Source organism: Carassius auratus, unplaced genomic scaffold, assembly GCF_003368295.1.
Source record: "Carassius auratus strain Wakin unplaced genomic scaffold, ASM336829v1 scaf_tig00217684, whole genome shotgun sequence".
In the NCBI taxonomy this organism is placed as follows: Eukaryota; Metazoa; Chordata; class Actinopteri; order Cypriniformes; family Cyprinidae; genus Carassius; species Carassius auratus.
The window spans coordinates 23207-41083 of record NW_020529185.1 but is presented as its reverse complement, the minus strand read 5'-3'; the positions used below and the strand labels follow the sequence as shown (position 1 = coordinate 41083).

At 34.5% G+C, this 17877-nt stretch overlaps 1 protein-coding gene across 2 annotated transcripts; it reads left to right on the top strand.

The window, feature by feature from the left end:
- The first annotated feature begins 1408 nt into the window (after positions 1-1408).
- Positions 1409-17805, top strand: LOC113102089 (uncharacterized). 2 transcript variants are annotated; one of them, XM_026265745.1, is made up of 10 exons: positions 1409-1476; positions 2090-2125; positions 2199-2251; positions 2468-2641; positions 3694-3758; positions 7727-7819; positions 7896-7996; positions 9212-9279; positions 9377-9490; positions 17335-17805. In XM_026265745.1, coding segments are annotated over exons 2-10 (870 nt in total). In that variant the 5' UTR covers positions 1409-1476; positions 2090-2124; the 3' UTR covers positions 17536-17805. The 2 variants fall into 2 exon arrangements, with proteins under 2 accessions (XP_026121530.1, XP_026121529.1); XM_026265744.1 differs by having other exon boundaries at positions 3691-3758.
- The last annotated feature ends 72 nt before the right edge of the window (positions 17806-17877 follow it).

The following is a 17877-nucleotide window of genomic DNA, read 5'->3' as shown; positions in this document are numbered from 1 at the left end:
CCACCTTGTGGAATAATAGAGTAATTGTATCAAATAAAAAGTCTTTGTTCAACCAGCTTTGGTTTGACCAAGGCATTATCTTCGTTCATGACATTCTAGATATAAACGGTGAAATCTTACAGTTAAAAGAGTTTAAAAACAAATTTAATAATATTCAATGTTCTCTTAAAGAATATAAGAAAATCTGTAAATCTATCCCGGTGATTTTGATACAGCTGATAAAAAACTCAATTAGTTTTTTTAATGTCCAAATCAAACATTACAAACTTAATGATAGGAGAAATTAAACATTACTGACAAAAAATGTGACAACAAATATTTAAATAAAGCTTTCAAAGGATATATATATTATGATTATGATAGGAAGACAAAACTTAATTATTAGATAATCCAACGATTGCAGAAAAACATTGGAAATTTATAAAATGGCCAATTGCATCCAAAGTAAAAGAAATGCAATTTAATATTCTTATCCATCTGCGGAGACACTGAGGGGTAGATTTGGTTTTGAAGTTGACCCTTGCGATTTTTGTCATGAAAACCCAGAACGAACTGAGCATTTATTCTTCCTTTGCAAAGTTAGTAGGAAGTTTTGGCAGGATGTCCAAAGATGGTTAAAAAATAAAATTAGTGAACTTGAACAATTTACAATAGAAGATATTCTTATTTATAATTCTAAACTGACGAGGGATCTTTCACTTTTGATTAACCTTATCATCATTATGGGTAAATACCACATTCACATAAGTAAATGGAAAAAACAATTACCAAATGTAAATTGTTTTAAAAATGAATTTCATATGTTATTATCCTCCTTGAACCTTGTAAAAAATTCTAAACAAACTGTAGAAGCTATTTGTTATGCTGCTGAAATGTTTTTGATCCTGTAACACATATTTTATTATGTGAATAATGCCTTATTTTATTTATTTTTATTTATTATTTTTCATTGTCAAATCTGCATTTTGTTGATGCCTTGCCCGGTTTTCTTATTCTGTTGTCTCCACGAGAGTTTGTAATAAACACTTTAATAATAATAATAGGCTAATAATAAAAAAATACATGCTAAATAAACAAAAAAAATAAATAAGCATTGATACCTTACAAATGGCGGCTGAACCCATAATGCATTTCGTGTTCCACGAGTGTGATGTCACCTGACAATGAGCGATAGTTTGTCCTCATTTAATTTTCTCCACAAATTTTTTAAACTAAGGCTACTTTGATTAACAATTTAACTACCATTTGAATAATTATGAAATATATAAACAATTACTGATGTAAAGTTTGAAGTGACATTTTCTCAGCGCAACACTTTATAAATCATCCAGACCCAAATACAGTAATTATACTTTATTTTATGTCCCTTCCGGTCAGATTAGTGCTAGATCTCCCGGATCCTGCAGAGGGCAGTGATTGGCTGATTCTCATTGATCGTGTCTCTCTGAAGAAGAGCGTCATCATCATCATCATCAGGTTCGACACGTGCTTCTTTAGATTAATCACGATTAATTAATTTATCAATATTAAAACAGATACACTTCTGATTATACAGCTGACATTTAACACTGACGAGGTTTACGCATAAAGTAAACTAAATATATAGAGTAAATAATATATAAGCGTTGTCTGCACGTGCCATTAATAATCTAATTATTAATCATAGACGGTGAATTAACATAAATTTACGCTGAGTTCATGTAAATGTTGCCGTGTACATTGAAATGATTGTCAAAAGCGGCACATTTGACCTAAACCCAGCTTTTATTGTATTTTATACAACTAAAGCTATATATTTTATAGCACTTATATTTTATTCACTTTCACTTTTTAACATGCCCTTAAATTCATCAGTAAACATGCAGTAAAACTGTGCTGTCTCTGTATTAATTGGTGTATTAATTATCCCTCACCTTTAGCTAAACAGAAATGAATCTCAGTGGAATACAACATATCGAAACTGTCCGAAGATCCCAAATTAATGTATAACTGTAGAGTAGAATTGATGAATTTGCTCTTGCTGTGATGAACTATGGTGATGTTAAAGATAGAATTAAAATAGAATTCAAACTCTTCTTCGCTCTTCTAGATCAAGCTGCAGTTTACAGTAAGAAGAATCGGATCAGTGAGTACTGAATGAATGAATGCGGATGGAGATATGAGTGTTAGATGAGTGTGTGATTGTGAATGTGTTTCAGTGGAGGATCTCCGCTTCGGACCGCTCTATAACAGACACACACGAGGAACAGCAGTAAGATCAGAACTACACATACATCTACTGGAGATATAGAGCACAGACTCGTATTTAGATCAGTCTGTGTCAGTATCTGCTCTGTGTTATAGTGTAAGAGAACAGAGCAGTGTACTGTATGACTGTACGAGTCACTAAAGCCTGATGATCAGACATGATGCTCCACACAAACCGTGCTGATGTTTCTGTGTGTGTGTGTGTGTGTGTGTGTGTGAGGTGTGGTACCGGACGGTGCGGGTGGTGCCCAAGCGTCTGTCCGTGAGCTGGCCGCAGGAGAGAGACTACAGACGCATCTATTACGGAGGAGATCATGGACTGATCCATCACCGCAGGAAGCTGCAGGAACACAGAGAGCACCTGCTGAAGCAGCGGGTCAGAGGTCAACCACAGGTGCAAGTTAGGAACACACGTTTATTAAAAAGAGCATACACCTTCAGAATCTATTATCTTAACACTCCAGCTCCGAAATAACATTAATCAGTGTTATTCTAGTTTTTATATACTATTATAGTTTTATTCATATTTTGAATGGTCTTTTCTTTTTGTATTTCCAGTTTTAAATTTGAATACTTTTTTAATTTATTTTATATTTGTTTTTATATTTGTATTAGTGCTGGGCAATGATTAATCACATCCAAAATAAATACAAGTTATTGTTAATATAATATATATGTGTGTACTGTGTGGATTTATTATGTCTAAGTAAGGACACACACATACAGTGTATATTTATACGATATTTACATACATAATACATTAATTTCCATAGAATTTAAATTGTGGTAATTATTTAATATATAAAAATAATACTTTTTTCCTTAAATATATACATGCATGTGTGTCTATATATATATATATATATATATATATATATATATATATATATATATATATATATATATATATATATATATATATATATATATATATATATATTTATTTATTTATTTATATTATGTACAAACTATTTTTTATTTTGGATGTGATTTATCGCAATTAATCATTGACCAGCACAAATGTTTATATTATATGCTTTATATATTTTATTTTTAGATTTTATATATTATTTTAATTATATATAATTTTTTATTTCAGTTTTAGCATATAATTTTAATCATTTTAGTGCTTCTACTTAAACTTGTTTCAGTTAAATTTTCAAGGCAGCATTTTTAATACTCAAAAATGTTCAAATAAATATTTATTTCAATTAACAAAGCTGTTTTTAATATATTTTATCATCATTTTAGCTTTAGTTAATGATAATAACCCTGCCTCTCATTATCTAGCAGACGTGTATAGAGACAGATTGAGCACATTAGTCAGATGCTGTTGAATAGATCCAGTCAGACCTACTGTTCATCTGTGTCCTCTGGTTTGAGTGTTTGAGGGAGGCAGTGTGACTGTGTGTGTGTGTGTGTGTGTGTGTGTGTGTGTTCCAGCAGGAGGCGCTGTGTTCCTGTAACAGACTGCGAGAGCATCGACCAGCAGGAGCACAGGTGCACCTCAGGTGAGAGAGAGCGTCTGACTGACAGATACCACAACCAATCAGATTGTCCGTTAAAGAGAGTTGATCTGAGCTAATTACCACAATAATACAGCAGTTTTGGCAGTATGGTATGTTAACATAGTCATACTCATAAAAACTGAAGTGAAATTATTTGCACAGCAGCGTCCGTCTGTGAGCAGCTGTACAGAAAATAATCCACATTAAACTGACAGAAATGTGTCAAAATCCATTAAAATATTAATACATTCTCATTATTTCTCAAAGCAGAGCTGAATATACAGTACTGAATATCAGTTTTATTTGAGTATCACTGATGTGCTTTTATATTTTAGATCAATATTTTCAACTAGTTTTTATTTGTATATAGTTTGACATTAAAACTTTGACATTTTAATTCATTTTTTTAAACGCAAGTATATACAAATGTATTAGTTTTTTTATTTCAATTTTAGCACTTCACATTTAACAAACAAATTAAAATAATTTGAAGTTCTTTTTGTATTTTATTTTAGTTATGTAAAATATGTTAATGTAATTTCTATTAACAAAAAATGTTTTAGTTAATAATAATCAAGAAAATGATAAATCACCCAGGGTGGTAAATAACTCTTCTATTAATTTTAATTAAACTGAAAGTATTTTAATGTTATAATGTCATGATTTTGTACACATAAGAATATTACCACAGCAGTATCACACAAATCATGTCATCTGAAGAACAGTCAGTATATAATGTGACTGTAATTCCTCTGAAGGTGAGAGATGATCTCCAGCAGCTGTCAGCAGAGCTCTACTGATCTTCTGAGCTGCTCTGATGAGGAACAGTCAGTCACTGCTGTTTAACCGCTTCAACTCACACGAGACAGTGGAAAAAACACTCAAATCTGATGTGAAGTCCATCAGAGTGACTGAGAGTGAGCTCAAGGGGGTGGAGTTTAGGGCGGGGCTTAGTTATATCAACTTGAAGGGGTGGAGACTTGATACTATGTGTTGTTTTTGATCGTAAGTTAAGATCTCAAAAGTGGAGACAAATGAGTGTAAACTTGAAGGGGCGGAGTTTACTTATATGAGCTTGAAGGGGCGGAGCTTATGGTGTGACTTTGCTCTTTGCGTCGTTGTTGATTGGATGCTGATAAGTGGGTTTGGCAATCAAAACTGGAGGGTATGAGCTTGAGGGGGCGGAGTCTAAAGCGTATCTTGTGATGCGTTCATGTTATGTTGTAATTACCGTAATTGCGAGACGAGGACACGTGACGTTTATCTCTGTGCTGTTTACATCCTCGGATTATCGGTTTATAAAATGAACCTGCGTGAATGAATGTGTCAGCTGTAAAACACAATACAGGTAACAGTTGCTCTAGAAATGTGTTATAATTACACTGTCATGATTTCTTTAGGTTGTTATTACACGGATAGCCTAGATATCTAACGCTGTTTATGTTCACATTACCTTTGGATGAAGACACCGACATTGGCAAAGTTAATTAAGTGAATTTTGAAACAAAAATGACTAAATAACTGCTTCATTAAGGCAGGTTTAGTCCTTCAAACTTGAAAGGGTGGAGTTCAAGGCGAGACTTAATTATATGCATCAGTTGTTGATTTGGGCGTGGCACTCATGTAGAAGCGGTTGAGCGTGATTTTTAAAGGGGTGGAGTTTAAGGCGGGGCTTAGTTCTATGAGTTTGAAGGGGTGGAGTTTAAGGCAGACTTCAATAAAAAAAAGAAAAAAAATGATATAGTAGAAAAAAGTTTAATGTCATCATCATCAAGATCTATAGTCAGATACTTGAGAGTTCAAAATAATTATGTCTGTCGTGTCAGTTTACTGTGGTAAACACTAAATAAGTGTGTAAGTGTGTGTGTATCAGATCTTCAGGGGTTTGTGATGGATTCACACTAAGAGCCGAATAACTACTCATAACCCAATAACTGAGTCGTTTACCGGCGCTTTTGGGAGTCGATTCGAGTGAATCATTCAGAATGATTCATGTGTCAGTAGGATATTGTTAAATGATTCACATAAATCCTAAAATGACACGCTCTATCTTTGGTTTTGATGAATGATGAATGGCAGATAATGAGCCAAAATGGCGTCCCGACAGGATTCGGCTGCTGGTGTCCTGTGAACCTGCGAAGGCTCCTTTCAAACCCCTGCGCTCATCTTAATGATGTTTAATCCTCTGTTGGCTCATTGTGGTAATTACAGGTCTTTCCTGCAGTGATGTTTGTGTGTATCTGGTCGATAAAAGCAGCGTTTTGTGATGGTTTGGTGACCTCACCCTCTGCAGACAAACACTGCGGCCGTCAGACGGACGTCTGATCGATGCACGGAAGAAAAGACAGAAACATGATGATGAGTGAAGCTCACGAAAACACGCACAGCTCACCCTGAAATCAGAAGGAAAAAAGAATTAAATAAGAACTTACAGTTTGTATGAAGAAAAGTCTGCCATTTTTTATTTTCATGACACATTTCTTATTAGTTCTTACTGTTATAATAGCCAGTTTTGCCTGTATTATTAATTAAATTAAGTAAAGCATTAAAGACAAGAAAGACAGTTCATGTAAAAAAAGAAAAAAAATTATCAACTGAATTTTTTACAAATTATTATTATTGTTTTAGCTGTAATTAAAGAACAAAGATTTATATTACTGTTATTAATTATTTTTTATTTTGTTAATATTAATATTAAATATTTTAATTGTTATTTATTGTAAATTACAATTAGGTAAAATAATGCATTTCAAAATATATTACTTTTGTAAATGAAATAACAAATAGTCCTGTAAAAAACAAATACATTTATATATATATATATATATATATATATATATATATATATATAATTTTATTTTTATTTTGGTGTAATATTGTAGAAATGCTGTAAACTTTGATCTACAGAAATGTAGAAAATTTTGATAAATGAGTAAATCTTACAAACCTAGGACATATTGCATTATTTTTATTTGATTTATTTGTTATTATTATATTATTGATTTAACGCCAATAAAAGAATGAAGGTATAAATATATTACTGTAACTATCTATTGAATTCAAATCAATAGCAATAATAAAATTAAAAATGTATTACAGTAAATCAGTAAAAAAAAAGTTTCATAATTGTAATAGCAATTTAATTGCACACTCAAAATGACAATGCAATGTCTTAAATTTGTCAATCAAATCCTCCAGCTTTTATTTTGGTGAAATACAGGAGAAATGTGCATGTGTAAATGTCTACAAACCTAGCTAGTGCACATCACATTATCGTTATATTTAATTATTTATTTTGTTTTAATTGTATTATTATTTTATTCGTTTGGACAAATTTAACAATACATGAATTAGAGTATTTTTTCATCATGAAATCAGAAGACGCAGTGCATTTGTGGTAGCTGTGTTGATTGTGTGAGTTGTGAGGTTTGATGAGATCCACACACGCTGTTTGTGTGCTGCGGGAGTGTTTCTGCGTCTGCTGTTTCGGTCTCGGACCCGAGCAGTTGTCCGTCCTGCTGTGTGTGAGAGAGACCTCCTGCAGACCACTGCATTCAGATCCTGTTTCAAGTCTCCTGATTCATCCACACACACACTGACACATGCACACACACACAATCGAAGTGACACGCACATGCACTGATGCATCTGAGAAGCACTGATCTAGAACGTTCTCTAAACAAGACCAAATGCAGACGAGAACCTGATCCAGACACGTCCGGCACGTCTCTCCCAAACCACACAGAGGTCAGAGGTCAGCGACCCGGAGCCCGACAGACTCCACCCAAAACCTAAAGGCCTAAAACAAACAGAGGAGAAACTGAGGGATGTGTCCTGCACGCGCACCCGACCGATTTGTTCCCAGAAGCCTCCTGTTCACTGATTGGTCAATATTATCACATGACCACACACGTCTGGAGCAGGGTTATTCATGTGAGGAGATACTCACCCAGTCATTTCTGGTTGTTCAGGGTTGGTGGCGCTGTTTCCTCCCAGCCTGGGGTCAGAGGTCAGAGGTCATCCAGCAGAGGAGAGGATGCGCTCATCATGAATCTGCACAGACAGTGAGCCGCTCTCAGTATTCACAGATATGAGAGATGAGGGGGTTTGAGTCACTAATGAAGCTGTGTCTGTGGTCAGAGTTGATGGTGAAGGGGTCAAGCGCAGGACTGTGATGTCCTTCAGAAACACCCAGATCATCAGCATCAGCGGGTCACTCTCAGCCGCTCGCCCTGGAGCAGGTCAGTGTTATCTCACTGGCACACATCAGAGAAGTGCTTCTTCAGCTCAGGGTTACGGTTCTTAACTAGAGCATTTTATTTCAGCTAAATGTTGACATGTTTAGCAGAACCGTAGTATTAAAATAACTAAAATTGAAATTAAAATTAATTAAAACTATTTAGACATATAAAAAATAACAAAAGTATCAAAAAAGTATATGAAAATACATAAATTAAATTCTAATTGTTAATCAAAAATAAAATAGCTTATGAAACTACACTGTTTAACTAAAACAAGTTAATTATTATTTTGTTTAAAATATATATTTTTTTATAATTGTTTAAAATCATATTTTATTTAAATAAAAAAATTTCTTCAAACTTCAAAGTAGTGGCACATCAATTATCTTTATCTTAAAAATTGTATTAATAATCTTTTATTTATTACAAAGGGAAACAAAACAAACAAATTCTAATTTAAATTGAATTTAAAACTCACAATTTTAGCCTATTTAACAATAAAACAGGCATGTAAATTGTTAAGAATATACCCTGAAAATAAAATGATACATAAATTAAAGTTTTGATCACCCTAAGTTATCATGATCACCTTTTCCAAATAAAATAATACTCACATTTAATAAGTTTTGATCATGCTAAATTATCTTAATTTCAGTGAGTTTCCTAGTTTTACTTGTGCATGTTGAAACCTTTCCCATGCAGACAAATAAATTAATGACTTAAATAATTGCCTTATGATTTAATCAGAAATAATAACTGTTTCCAGACAGGTTTCTCCAACACTCATACAGCTTCCTGTCTGCCATTGCTCAGCCAAACAGTTCAGTCAGACGCAAATCTCAGTTCTTTCTTCTCTCTCAAGACGTTTCTCTTTGCCCTTTTCAATCTAATTAAACCGTAAATCAAGACAGAAACAAACATCGGGCTGTTCGTTGTACCTCGGAGCCTTTCTGTTGCATCTGGAAACCGCTGGAATGTGAATGAACGCGCTGTTTGTTGTTAGTAGACAGAACCGTCTCAAAGTCTCTCTTGTTCATTTCTCCTGCGGGAACATGAACATAAACACGCTTCTCCTTCACCAGCCAGTTTCCAAGAGCACAATTGAATTACACGGGGATGGATGTGATGAGGTTTTGGACGGATTGCTTTTCCATTCTGCTCAGTTTAAAGAGGTTTAAAGTTCTTCTGCGAGCCCTAGTTTCTCCATCTCTGCAGATGAACACAGGCCATCACCCAGTGATCTCTCTGGAGGACCAGCCCATGCTCCTGCATCCACCAGCAAGGTACACATCACTTCTGACCCAACACTAAGTTTAACACAACATGATCATTAGTTAACTGCCTTTAACGGTGGAACAGAACCCATCTCCTCTTCTGCAGATATTTTTCTCCGATCTGGATGAGATTCCAGGTTTGGGAGGAGAACCGGAGGAACCCACTCTGGAAGAACGCTGTGCTCAGGCCATCGATAACAAAGCTCTGGAGATCGAGGAGGTACGGCGTGAGGTTTGAGGAAACTACACACACAGAGCCGGGCAGATTACTGTAAAGTGTAGCTCATGAAGGCTAGCATTAGCAATGGAACCTACACTGTACAAAGACGAAAGGTGAGGAAACTTCAAAGTTTAAAGGCAATCAGCTTCAAGGAGATTTTTACGTTTTTGTTTCTCAATTTTCTGATGCTGGTTCCCTTAAACTTTAAAGTTCTTTCAACTTTAGATTTTTTACAGTGTAGGTTCTGTGTAATGTCATATGACTACTTTTTTATTATCATTTTTTTTAAATCCTGCTTTAAACGTACCATAAATATACTGCACTGAAAAAAAAAACTGTGAAAGAATATATATATATATATATATATATATATATATATATATATATATATATATATATATATATATATATATATATATATAGTATAATATTTTGACAGTCAACATCATAAAATTATATTTCAAGTCAATATTAATATTTTAATGGGGTCATATAATGCTGCTAAAAAGAACATTATTTTGTGTATTTGGTGTAATGAAAAAGTGGTTTAAGGTAAAAAAAAACCATTATATTCCACATACTGAACATTATTGTTTCTCCTCTATGCCTTGTCTTTCTGAAACACATTGATTTTTACAAAGCTCATCGTTCTGAAAAGCGAGGTGTGCTCTGATTGGCCAGCTATCCAGTGCATTGTGATTGGCCGAATGCCTCAAGCGTGTGATGGAAATGTTACTCCCCTCACCATAGAAACCAGTAAAACCCATTACAGACAAGGCATTTGTTGCATCCAGTGGGATCAATAGCAATTAGTGTAAATGCTATGACACACCATTAAGAAAATAAATTTAAATAAGAAAATTGGTGACACTTTAGATTAGGGAACATACATTCAATACTGTGTTTAGAAATAGTTTTCTTTCAATAAACTCTTAATTTGCTGCTTATTATTAGTAAGTAAGGTAGTTATTAAGTTTAGGTGGGGGGTAAGTTTAACAGATCTAAAGTGTGGTGATGCAGAATAAGACATAATTTTAAATGTGTGCTTTATGAGTACTATAAACAGCCAAAATGCTAGTATTAGTCATGCTAATAAGCAACTGCTTTATAGCGAGAATTGGTCCTTAAAATGAAAGTCACCGAAAAATGAATTTAGATACATAGAAAAAAATATAAGTGCTTGTTCATTAAGTCTGAAATGTAAAAAAAAAAAAAAAAAAAAACTTAAAAAAATATATGTCATCACGTTTACACACTGCCTCAGAAACTTTCATCAGTCATAAAAAATAAAATAAAAATCAGATCGGTTTTGATTCCTTATGTTTTCTGGATGCGTAGCATGAGTTTTAAGAGGGAACGATGACATATATAAAACAATATGTAAAATAAAACACAAAAATTTCGGACTCAGTGTTCAAGGAGCATTAGGAAGAATCAATAAACTATGAATGATCAACTGCCAATGTGTGAAAAAACTGTAATCATGTAATCCATGAGAAGTAATCTGATTCTGAGCTTTTTAAAATGTTAAATAATTCACAAGCAAGGGTTAGTTCACCCAGAAATGATAACTCTATCATTTATTACTCACCCTCATAAGTTCAGATATTTCTGATGCATTGTGACAGATGTAGGATACGATCAGGATCAGCTCACAGAAACATAGCAAGGACATCGGTAGAGTACTCCACGGGACATCAGGGCTTCAGTCTTCCTTCATTTTGGAGAGCACCCCAGAACATAATCAGCATGGTTTACATTCAGCGTGCGTGTGTTTTATCCTGAACATAAACAGCGCTGATTATCTTCTGGAGTACTCTCCAAAATGAAGACGGTGACTTAACTGTAAATAAATTAGGTTATTATTGTTTTCTTTTGCACACAAGAAGTGTTTTCGTAGCTTTGTGAAATTACAGTTGAACCACTCATGTGACGTGGATTATTTTACATTATATGCTTACTGCGTTTCTGTCTGTGGAGGATCAGAGAGCTCACGGATTTCATCAAAAATATCTTAATTTGTGATCTGAAGATGAACGAAGGTCTTATGGGTTTGGAACGACAGGAGGGTGAGTAACTAATGACAGAATCTTCATATTTGGGTGAGCTATCCCTATCATGTTTAGAAGCTGGTTTCATAATCCAGATTGCATGTAATCAGTGACTAACATGAAGACTAAAACCAGCGCGCATTTCAGCTCCGGTTCATGGATCGAATATGGCTGGGAATGATTTGCCCAGACTTCATCCATCTCTCATTCAGAGCTTCAGTGATAAAATGCCTCTAATATTCTCTAATGTGTCCCAGTCCTCAAATAATTGCGGCAGCGCTGTGATTGCAACAGACCGGTGTGTGTTTGATTTGTAATGTGTTACAGACCATTGCCTTCCCACTGTACAGCTCGGCCCTGTTTGTGTGGTCCTCTCTTATCGTACCCTCACATCATCTCTCTTTCCCTCGATCGGGGGTCGAAACCACCTAAACGCCGCCACAGCGAACAAAGAGCAGCGAGGTCAAGCGTCTCACTCCTAAATATCAGCTCTATAAATACAGATCGTCTCCGGGGTGGAGAACTTCCTCCAGCCCTCGCTTGTGTTTCGGTTTTATGTCATTGTGTTATTGTGGCTTCACTTGGTGGTTTTTAAGATCCTGTAATGTTGGGAGAAATGTTGCAATTGAAGTTGAGTGTTTATTATTGTTGGTGATTCAGCGTTTTGGGACCTCTTTTGAAGAGTCTCGGACAGAGAGTAACGTCATGTGGGTATATGACAGAAAATGAGATTAGTGTCACATTGGAGGAGAGAAAGAGATTTAGCTGTGAAGTTGGCTATTAGATATTTCATATAGATACATTTCTGCCATCTGATGTTCATTGTTCAGGTCTTAAAGGGATAGTGCACCCAAAAATACTCATCCTATTTCAGTAGAACAGTAAAGAAGTTTTTAGCTGAAAATGTGTTCTTTGGTGAGTCAATGGCTACCGACACTTTGAGAGTCAAACAATTATATGATATGAAATCAAATCCATGCATAGCTGTGATAGAAAACACTGCCATCTAACAGTGCTTTAGAAGAAAATTGTGATATGTTAAAACATAAAGCATATACATAAACCCTAATGGGAAATAAAACAGTTTTCAAATAAGCTTGTGTCTATTCTGTGTCCTAAACTCCTGAAACGTTGCAATTTGGGAAAGAAATCAATCAAATCTGTATGTATGCGTGTGTGTGACAATATTTACTGCAGATGCAACCCTTTGTAAACGTTAAGATTTTCACAAGTGATGTCTAGTTCACAAACGAATCATCTTTTGAAATCTTTTTCAACCGTTCTCTGATATGGACTCTCTGAATGAATCAGTTTACGGACTCTTTGTTTGATTATTGTAAATAATTTAAATTTAGTTATTTAGCAGACGCTTTTATCCAAAGCATCTTGAGGACAACAGAAGCAATCAAAACCAACAAAACAGCGATGATAAGCAAGTGCTATAACAAGTCTTGATTAGCTTAAAAGTTTTTTTAATTATGAATAATGTTCAGTTTCTTGCACAGACTGATCGTTTCTCTTCTTAAGACCTCAGTATATCATCAGGAGACATGGGTATTCATTTTGTGCACAAAAATAGGCATTACATTTCATGAGTCACCAAGAATCACAGTTTCGGCTAGAAATCTTCTTTACTGATTTACTGAAGAAACAAGTCATCTTAGATGGCCTCAGGGTTAGTAAATTAACAGCACATTTTCATTTTTAGGTGAACTGTCCCTTTAAGAACTGCTCAAGTTGACCGTGGGCTTTGTTTGTGGCTTTTAACTGCAACATTTAGAAGCTCTAAAAATTTCAACTCAAATTAACGTTTTATCAGGTTTCATTTATTTGACAAAGTATGCTACGCAAAATATACACTAGTGTGCACTACTTTTTCCAAAGCTTGGGGTCAGTAAATTATTATTTTTCAAAGAAATTAATACTTTTATTCAGCAAGGATGTTTTAAGTGAAGTCAAGACTTATTGTTAGGAAAGATTCCTATTATTTTTATTTATATAAATGCAGTCCTTTTTTATCTTTTTACTCATCAAAGAATCAAAGAAAAAAAGTATCACAGTTTCCAAAAAATATTGAGCAGCACAACTGTGTTCAACACTGATAATAATCAGAAATGTTTCTTGAGCAGTAAATTTTCATGATTTCTGAAGATCATGTGACACCTAAGACTGGAGGAATGATGCTGAAAATACAGCGGAGCATCACAGAAATAAATTACACTTTCACACAGATTCACACAGAAAACAGATGATTTAAATGAAAAATATATTTTACAATTTTTTACTGTATTTTTGATCAAATAAGTACAGCCATGATCGGCTTTAGAGACTCCATTTAAAAACAAGGCCAATGATTTTTTTAGGTTATAATATAGACCTAACATCATAATATATGATATAATACCAAAACAAACCAAAGTATATAAACTGAGGACTGTAAGCTAAATATGTTTTTTGTAATAAGTGTACTAACTCTTCAGACGTTGCCCAAGGCTGCGAGAGCAAGTGTCCTGTAATTGAGTCTGGAGTCGTTTCTGGGTGTAAACCTGCTCATTAGCACCTCTGGGACGACTGTGGGACTCCAGCGATGAACCAACACACACACACACACACACACACACACACAACGAGAAGCTCCCCCGGAGGACTGGAGGGGTTTTAAAGAAATACATTAACTTTTTTAGAGTCCTTTATACTCAAAAGACATTTCTGATTATTCCAAAGGAAAGGTCTTCATGACATTTCAGAAATATCCAATCATCTTAACTGTGTGCCACCTTCATATAGTACAACAATGTTACAAAACAATTATTTCAAAAACTTAATTGTAAGTTGTAGATCCAAGTTCAATAGACTTGCATTTTAAAGTTACGTTTCTATTTTTCTGTTGTAAACCTTCATGTCTTCAAGAGCAAGACATCTTCATTTGGACTGAAAAACAAACAGAGGATCTATTTTCACCGACGTTCAGAACGGATTCATGCTTTGTGGATCAACACATCAACAAATAATATCAGAATAACAATAATGGATTAATTTTCTACATTTACATGTTAAAATGTTCTATCTCGGTATTTCTATCTTGTTTTCCAGTGTATATAAAATCAAGACACATTTACTTAATAAATGACTTCGCATTGTTTTATGAAAAATTTATCTAACTTTTGTTTGTTATTTCTTAAAATGAGAACAAATATCAGCCAGTGGGATAAGAATGAGGAAAACAATTTCTATTTATTTATTTTTTTACACACTTGAAGTTACTTGGTCATTTTATTTTATTAATTTTCTATAAAACAGTGCTTATTTTGTTTTTTTTGCTTCTCAAGTAAATGCATCTCGATTCAAGAAAGTTTTGAAAATTTTTGCTTAAAACAAGAACAAATATCGGCCAGTAGAGTCAGAAAAAGAATATTAATTCAATAATCTTAATTGAATAATAAAATTAAATAATTTTACTAGCAGATATTTGTTTTCTTGTTTAGATAATGATAATAGAAAAACAAGACAAAAATACTTTTTTTTTTTTGCAGTGCATACATTGCAAAAATGATTTCCGTACTCAGTATTTTTGCCTTTCTTTTTCAGTAGAAATAAATATCTAAACCTTCCTGAATTAAGATGCACTTACTTGAGAAGCGAAAGATATGACAAGCATTGTTTTTATGAAAAAAACTGATACGATTTTTGGGGTATATTTTGAGCAATAGCCAAAAATATGTTGTATTCTATCTCAATTTGGATATTTGTACTGTAAAACAAGACAGAAATACTTATAATTATAAATTTTTTCAGTGTAAACTCCATATTAACCATTCAAATATTTCTCCTCTAAATATGAATGCAGTTTAAGAGGATTCCACCTGGATTCTTTCAAACCCTCCGGATCTTTCTTTGGTTTCCAGTCTGGTTTTCTCTTTCTCAGGCCGTTTTGTTCTTCTTGGCTCACCTTTTGATTGAACCCAGAACCCCTCCAATCTGTTTTTAAACTGGACCTGACCGACTAAACGCTGTGGATAAGAGGAAACAGACCTCGTTCCCCTGTTGAACCCACTTCAGTAAACTCTCCTCTCATGCTCAGATTAACCAGAGACTCTTTATGGCTCTTGCAAACATAAACCAACCACCCAGAATCCCTCTCTTTCCAACACTGTCCAGCTCTTCCTCTAATGCTCCCCAATACGAGCTTCTCTGAGGATATATCTCAGATATAACCTGCTTCACTCGGCTTGAGCTCAGACCTCAGAAGAGCTCCAGGGTGATTGTGTGCAATAATTCGCCAGCATGATTATAAACTCATTTCTGAGATGTGGCCCAAATGTTTTATGATGTTGGTCGAAAAAAAATGAGAGACTTTTGGAGGATGAACCCGTCGGACCTTGTAATTTTACGCTTTTCTCATGATCTCTTACAATGAAGCACTTATACTTACTTTTTACTGTTTTAAGGACGTTTCATATTCAAGTTCAGCTCATAATTAGGGCTCTTTGATTTGATATTTTTAGCTGTAAAGTGTGTAAATTGCTTTAAGTGTTGGCACTAAACCAGTATTTTTAACTTGTTTTCTATCAATCCAGACATTTTCTTTAAAAACAACATGAGTTCTGTTTTCGGAAAAATGCGTCGGATTGAGTTTAAGTGAGTTTTTGATTTTTTTAACAAGGCAAGATGAACTTGTGAACAATTCAAAAGTGAAAAGTTTATTTTTCTGACTCCACTGGCAGATATTTGTTCTTGTTTTAAGAAACCACAACGCAAACTAGTTTATAGTTGTTCCCAGTGGATGGAGTTTACTCAAGTAAACCGTGTTTAATAGATGGCTGTGGGTAGGTTTACCAGGTTAATTCCAGTTGAAATATGGCATATAACTTCCATAACACACGCAAGACAAAGTGAGCATTACTTCACACACGTTTGATGTGAGAGAATGTAACGAAGGAGTCTTGGACGTCACACCTGGGACATATGCAAGGCATCATAAACCTCTTAAGCACCATTTCTGCACGTCTTTAAACCTGGTGGAGAATTTGTTGGTCTTTAAAGTCTGGTGTGAAATAACTGAGCAGTTCTAACAAGCGTCAACACTTTGCCTGCTTTTAGGTCTCCATGCGAACAGAATCACACACCTGTTTCTGGATATTTTCCCATAGTCTCTGGCCTCCAAACACACGGCTGTTAAGTTTACAGCCAAGTGACTTATTCGCTGGAGGTCAAAGTGTCGTTTAGTACACAGTGAAACTGCTTTGTCAAGCTCTTAAAAAGCAAAGCTTAGGTTAAAGAAACAATTTGTCCAAACAGAATAGTTCAGCTGAATAATTCACATTATTCACGTATAGATTTTTCTGAAATAAAAGCTTTTGTAACATTATACACTATACCATTTAAAAGCTTGGGATCAGTATCATTTATTTTATTTACATTTTTTGTAATGTTACAATCAGAAGATGAGAACGATTTCTGAAGATCATGTGACTGGAGTAATAATGGCATATTAAAATAGAAATCAGTCATTTTAAATGGTAAAAACATTTCCCAATACTAGTGCTTTTGCTGTATTTTAGATCAAATAAATGCAGGATTGGTGAGCAGAAGAGACTTACTGTTCAAAAACTTCAATAAGCTTTGAAGACACTGTTGATTCGGTGCAGGTCTATCATAGAAATGGCCAACAAATCGTTTCCAGACATGAATAACACTTCAGACAAGCGCTTAACTGTAACTCGAGAGTTCATCTTTTTTAAATACCTCACTTTCAGACCTCAGATGAGTCCAACAGCTGTTCGTCTCTTCCAGTTGTACAAACAGGACTGCGAGACCTTTGGGATAGTGGTGAAGATGCTCCTCTCCAAAGATCCAACTCTCGAACCAATGCTTGTGTCAGTGCTGCATAAGAACCTGGTAGAAATCGGGGAAAAATACTTGGAAAAGCTCAGCCAGTTCATCTCTGAGGTGAATGCATTGGTCAAACCGGCCAAACCTAGCCATGATGGATAAACTGACCATGAAGCACTTTATCATGCTTACTCAACTTATAGAAACACCTTAGTTTAGTAGTAATGTTTGTTTGGTTTTTGCACATCTTGTCATGTTATTCAGCTCAGCTGTCCTTAGCACATTTGTTAAACTTTTAATTCAAGAACCACTCTTAACAGTTCATTGTTTACCTTAAATTCTGTATCTTTAATTAGCTATACTCAAAGATATTGTATTTTTGCTGTTACGAGAATGCAACATGTTCATAATTAAATAAAGCATATTCATTTACTCAGTGTTTGGCGTTTCTGTTATTGTTTAGCATGCCTTTGTCACACTGTATATACTGCCTCGTGTGCATAT

What these genes read in the sequence shown, in the direction of transcription:
- LOC113102089 (XM_026265744.1), top strand. An exon ending in GGAGCACAGGTGCACCTCAG is followed by an intron (nt 3,759 to 7,726) that starts GTGAGAGAGAGC and finishes CTGGTTGTTCAG; the next exon opens with GGTTGGTGGCGCTGTTTCCT. An exon ending in AAGCTCTGGAGATCGAGGAG is followed by an intron (nt 9,491 to 17,334) that starts GTACGGCGTGAG and finishes CGTCTCTTCCAG; the next exon opens with TTGTACAAACAGGACTGCGA.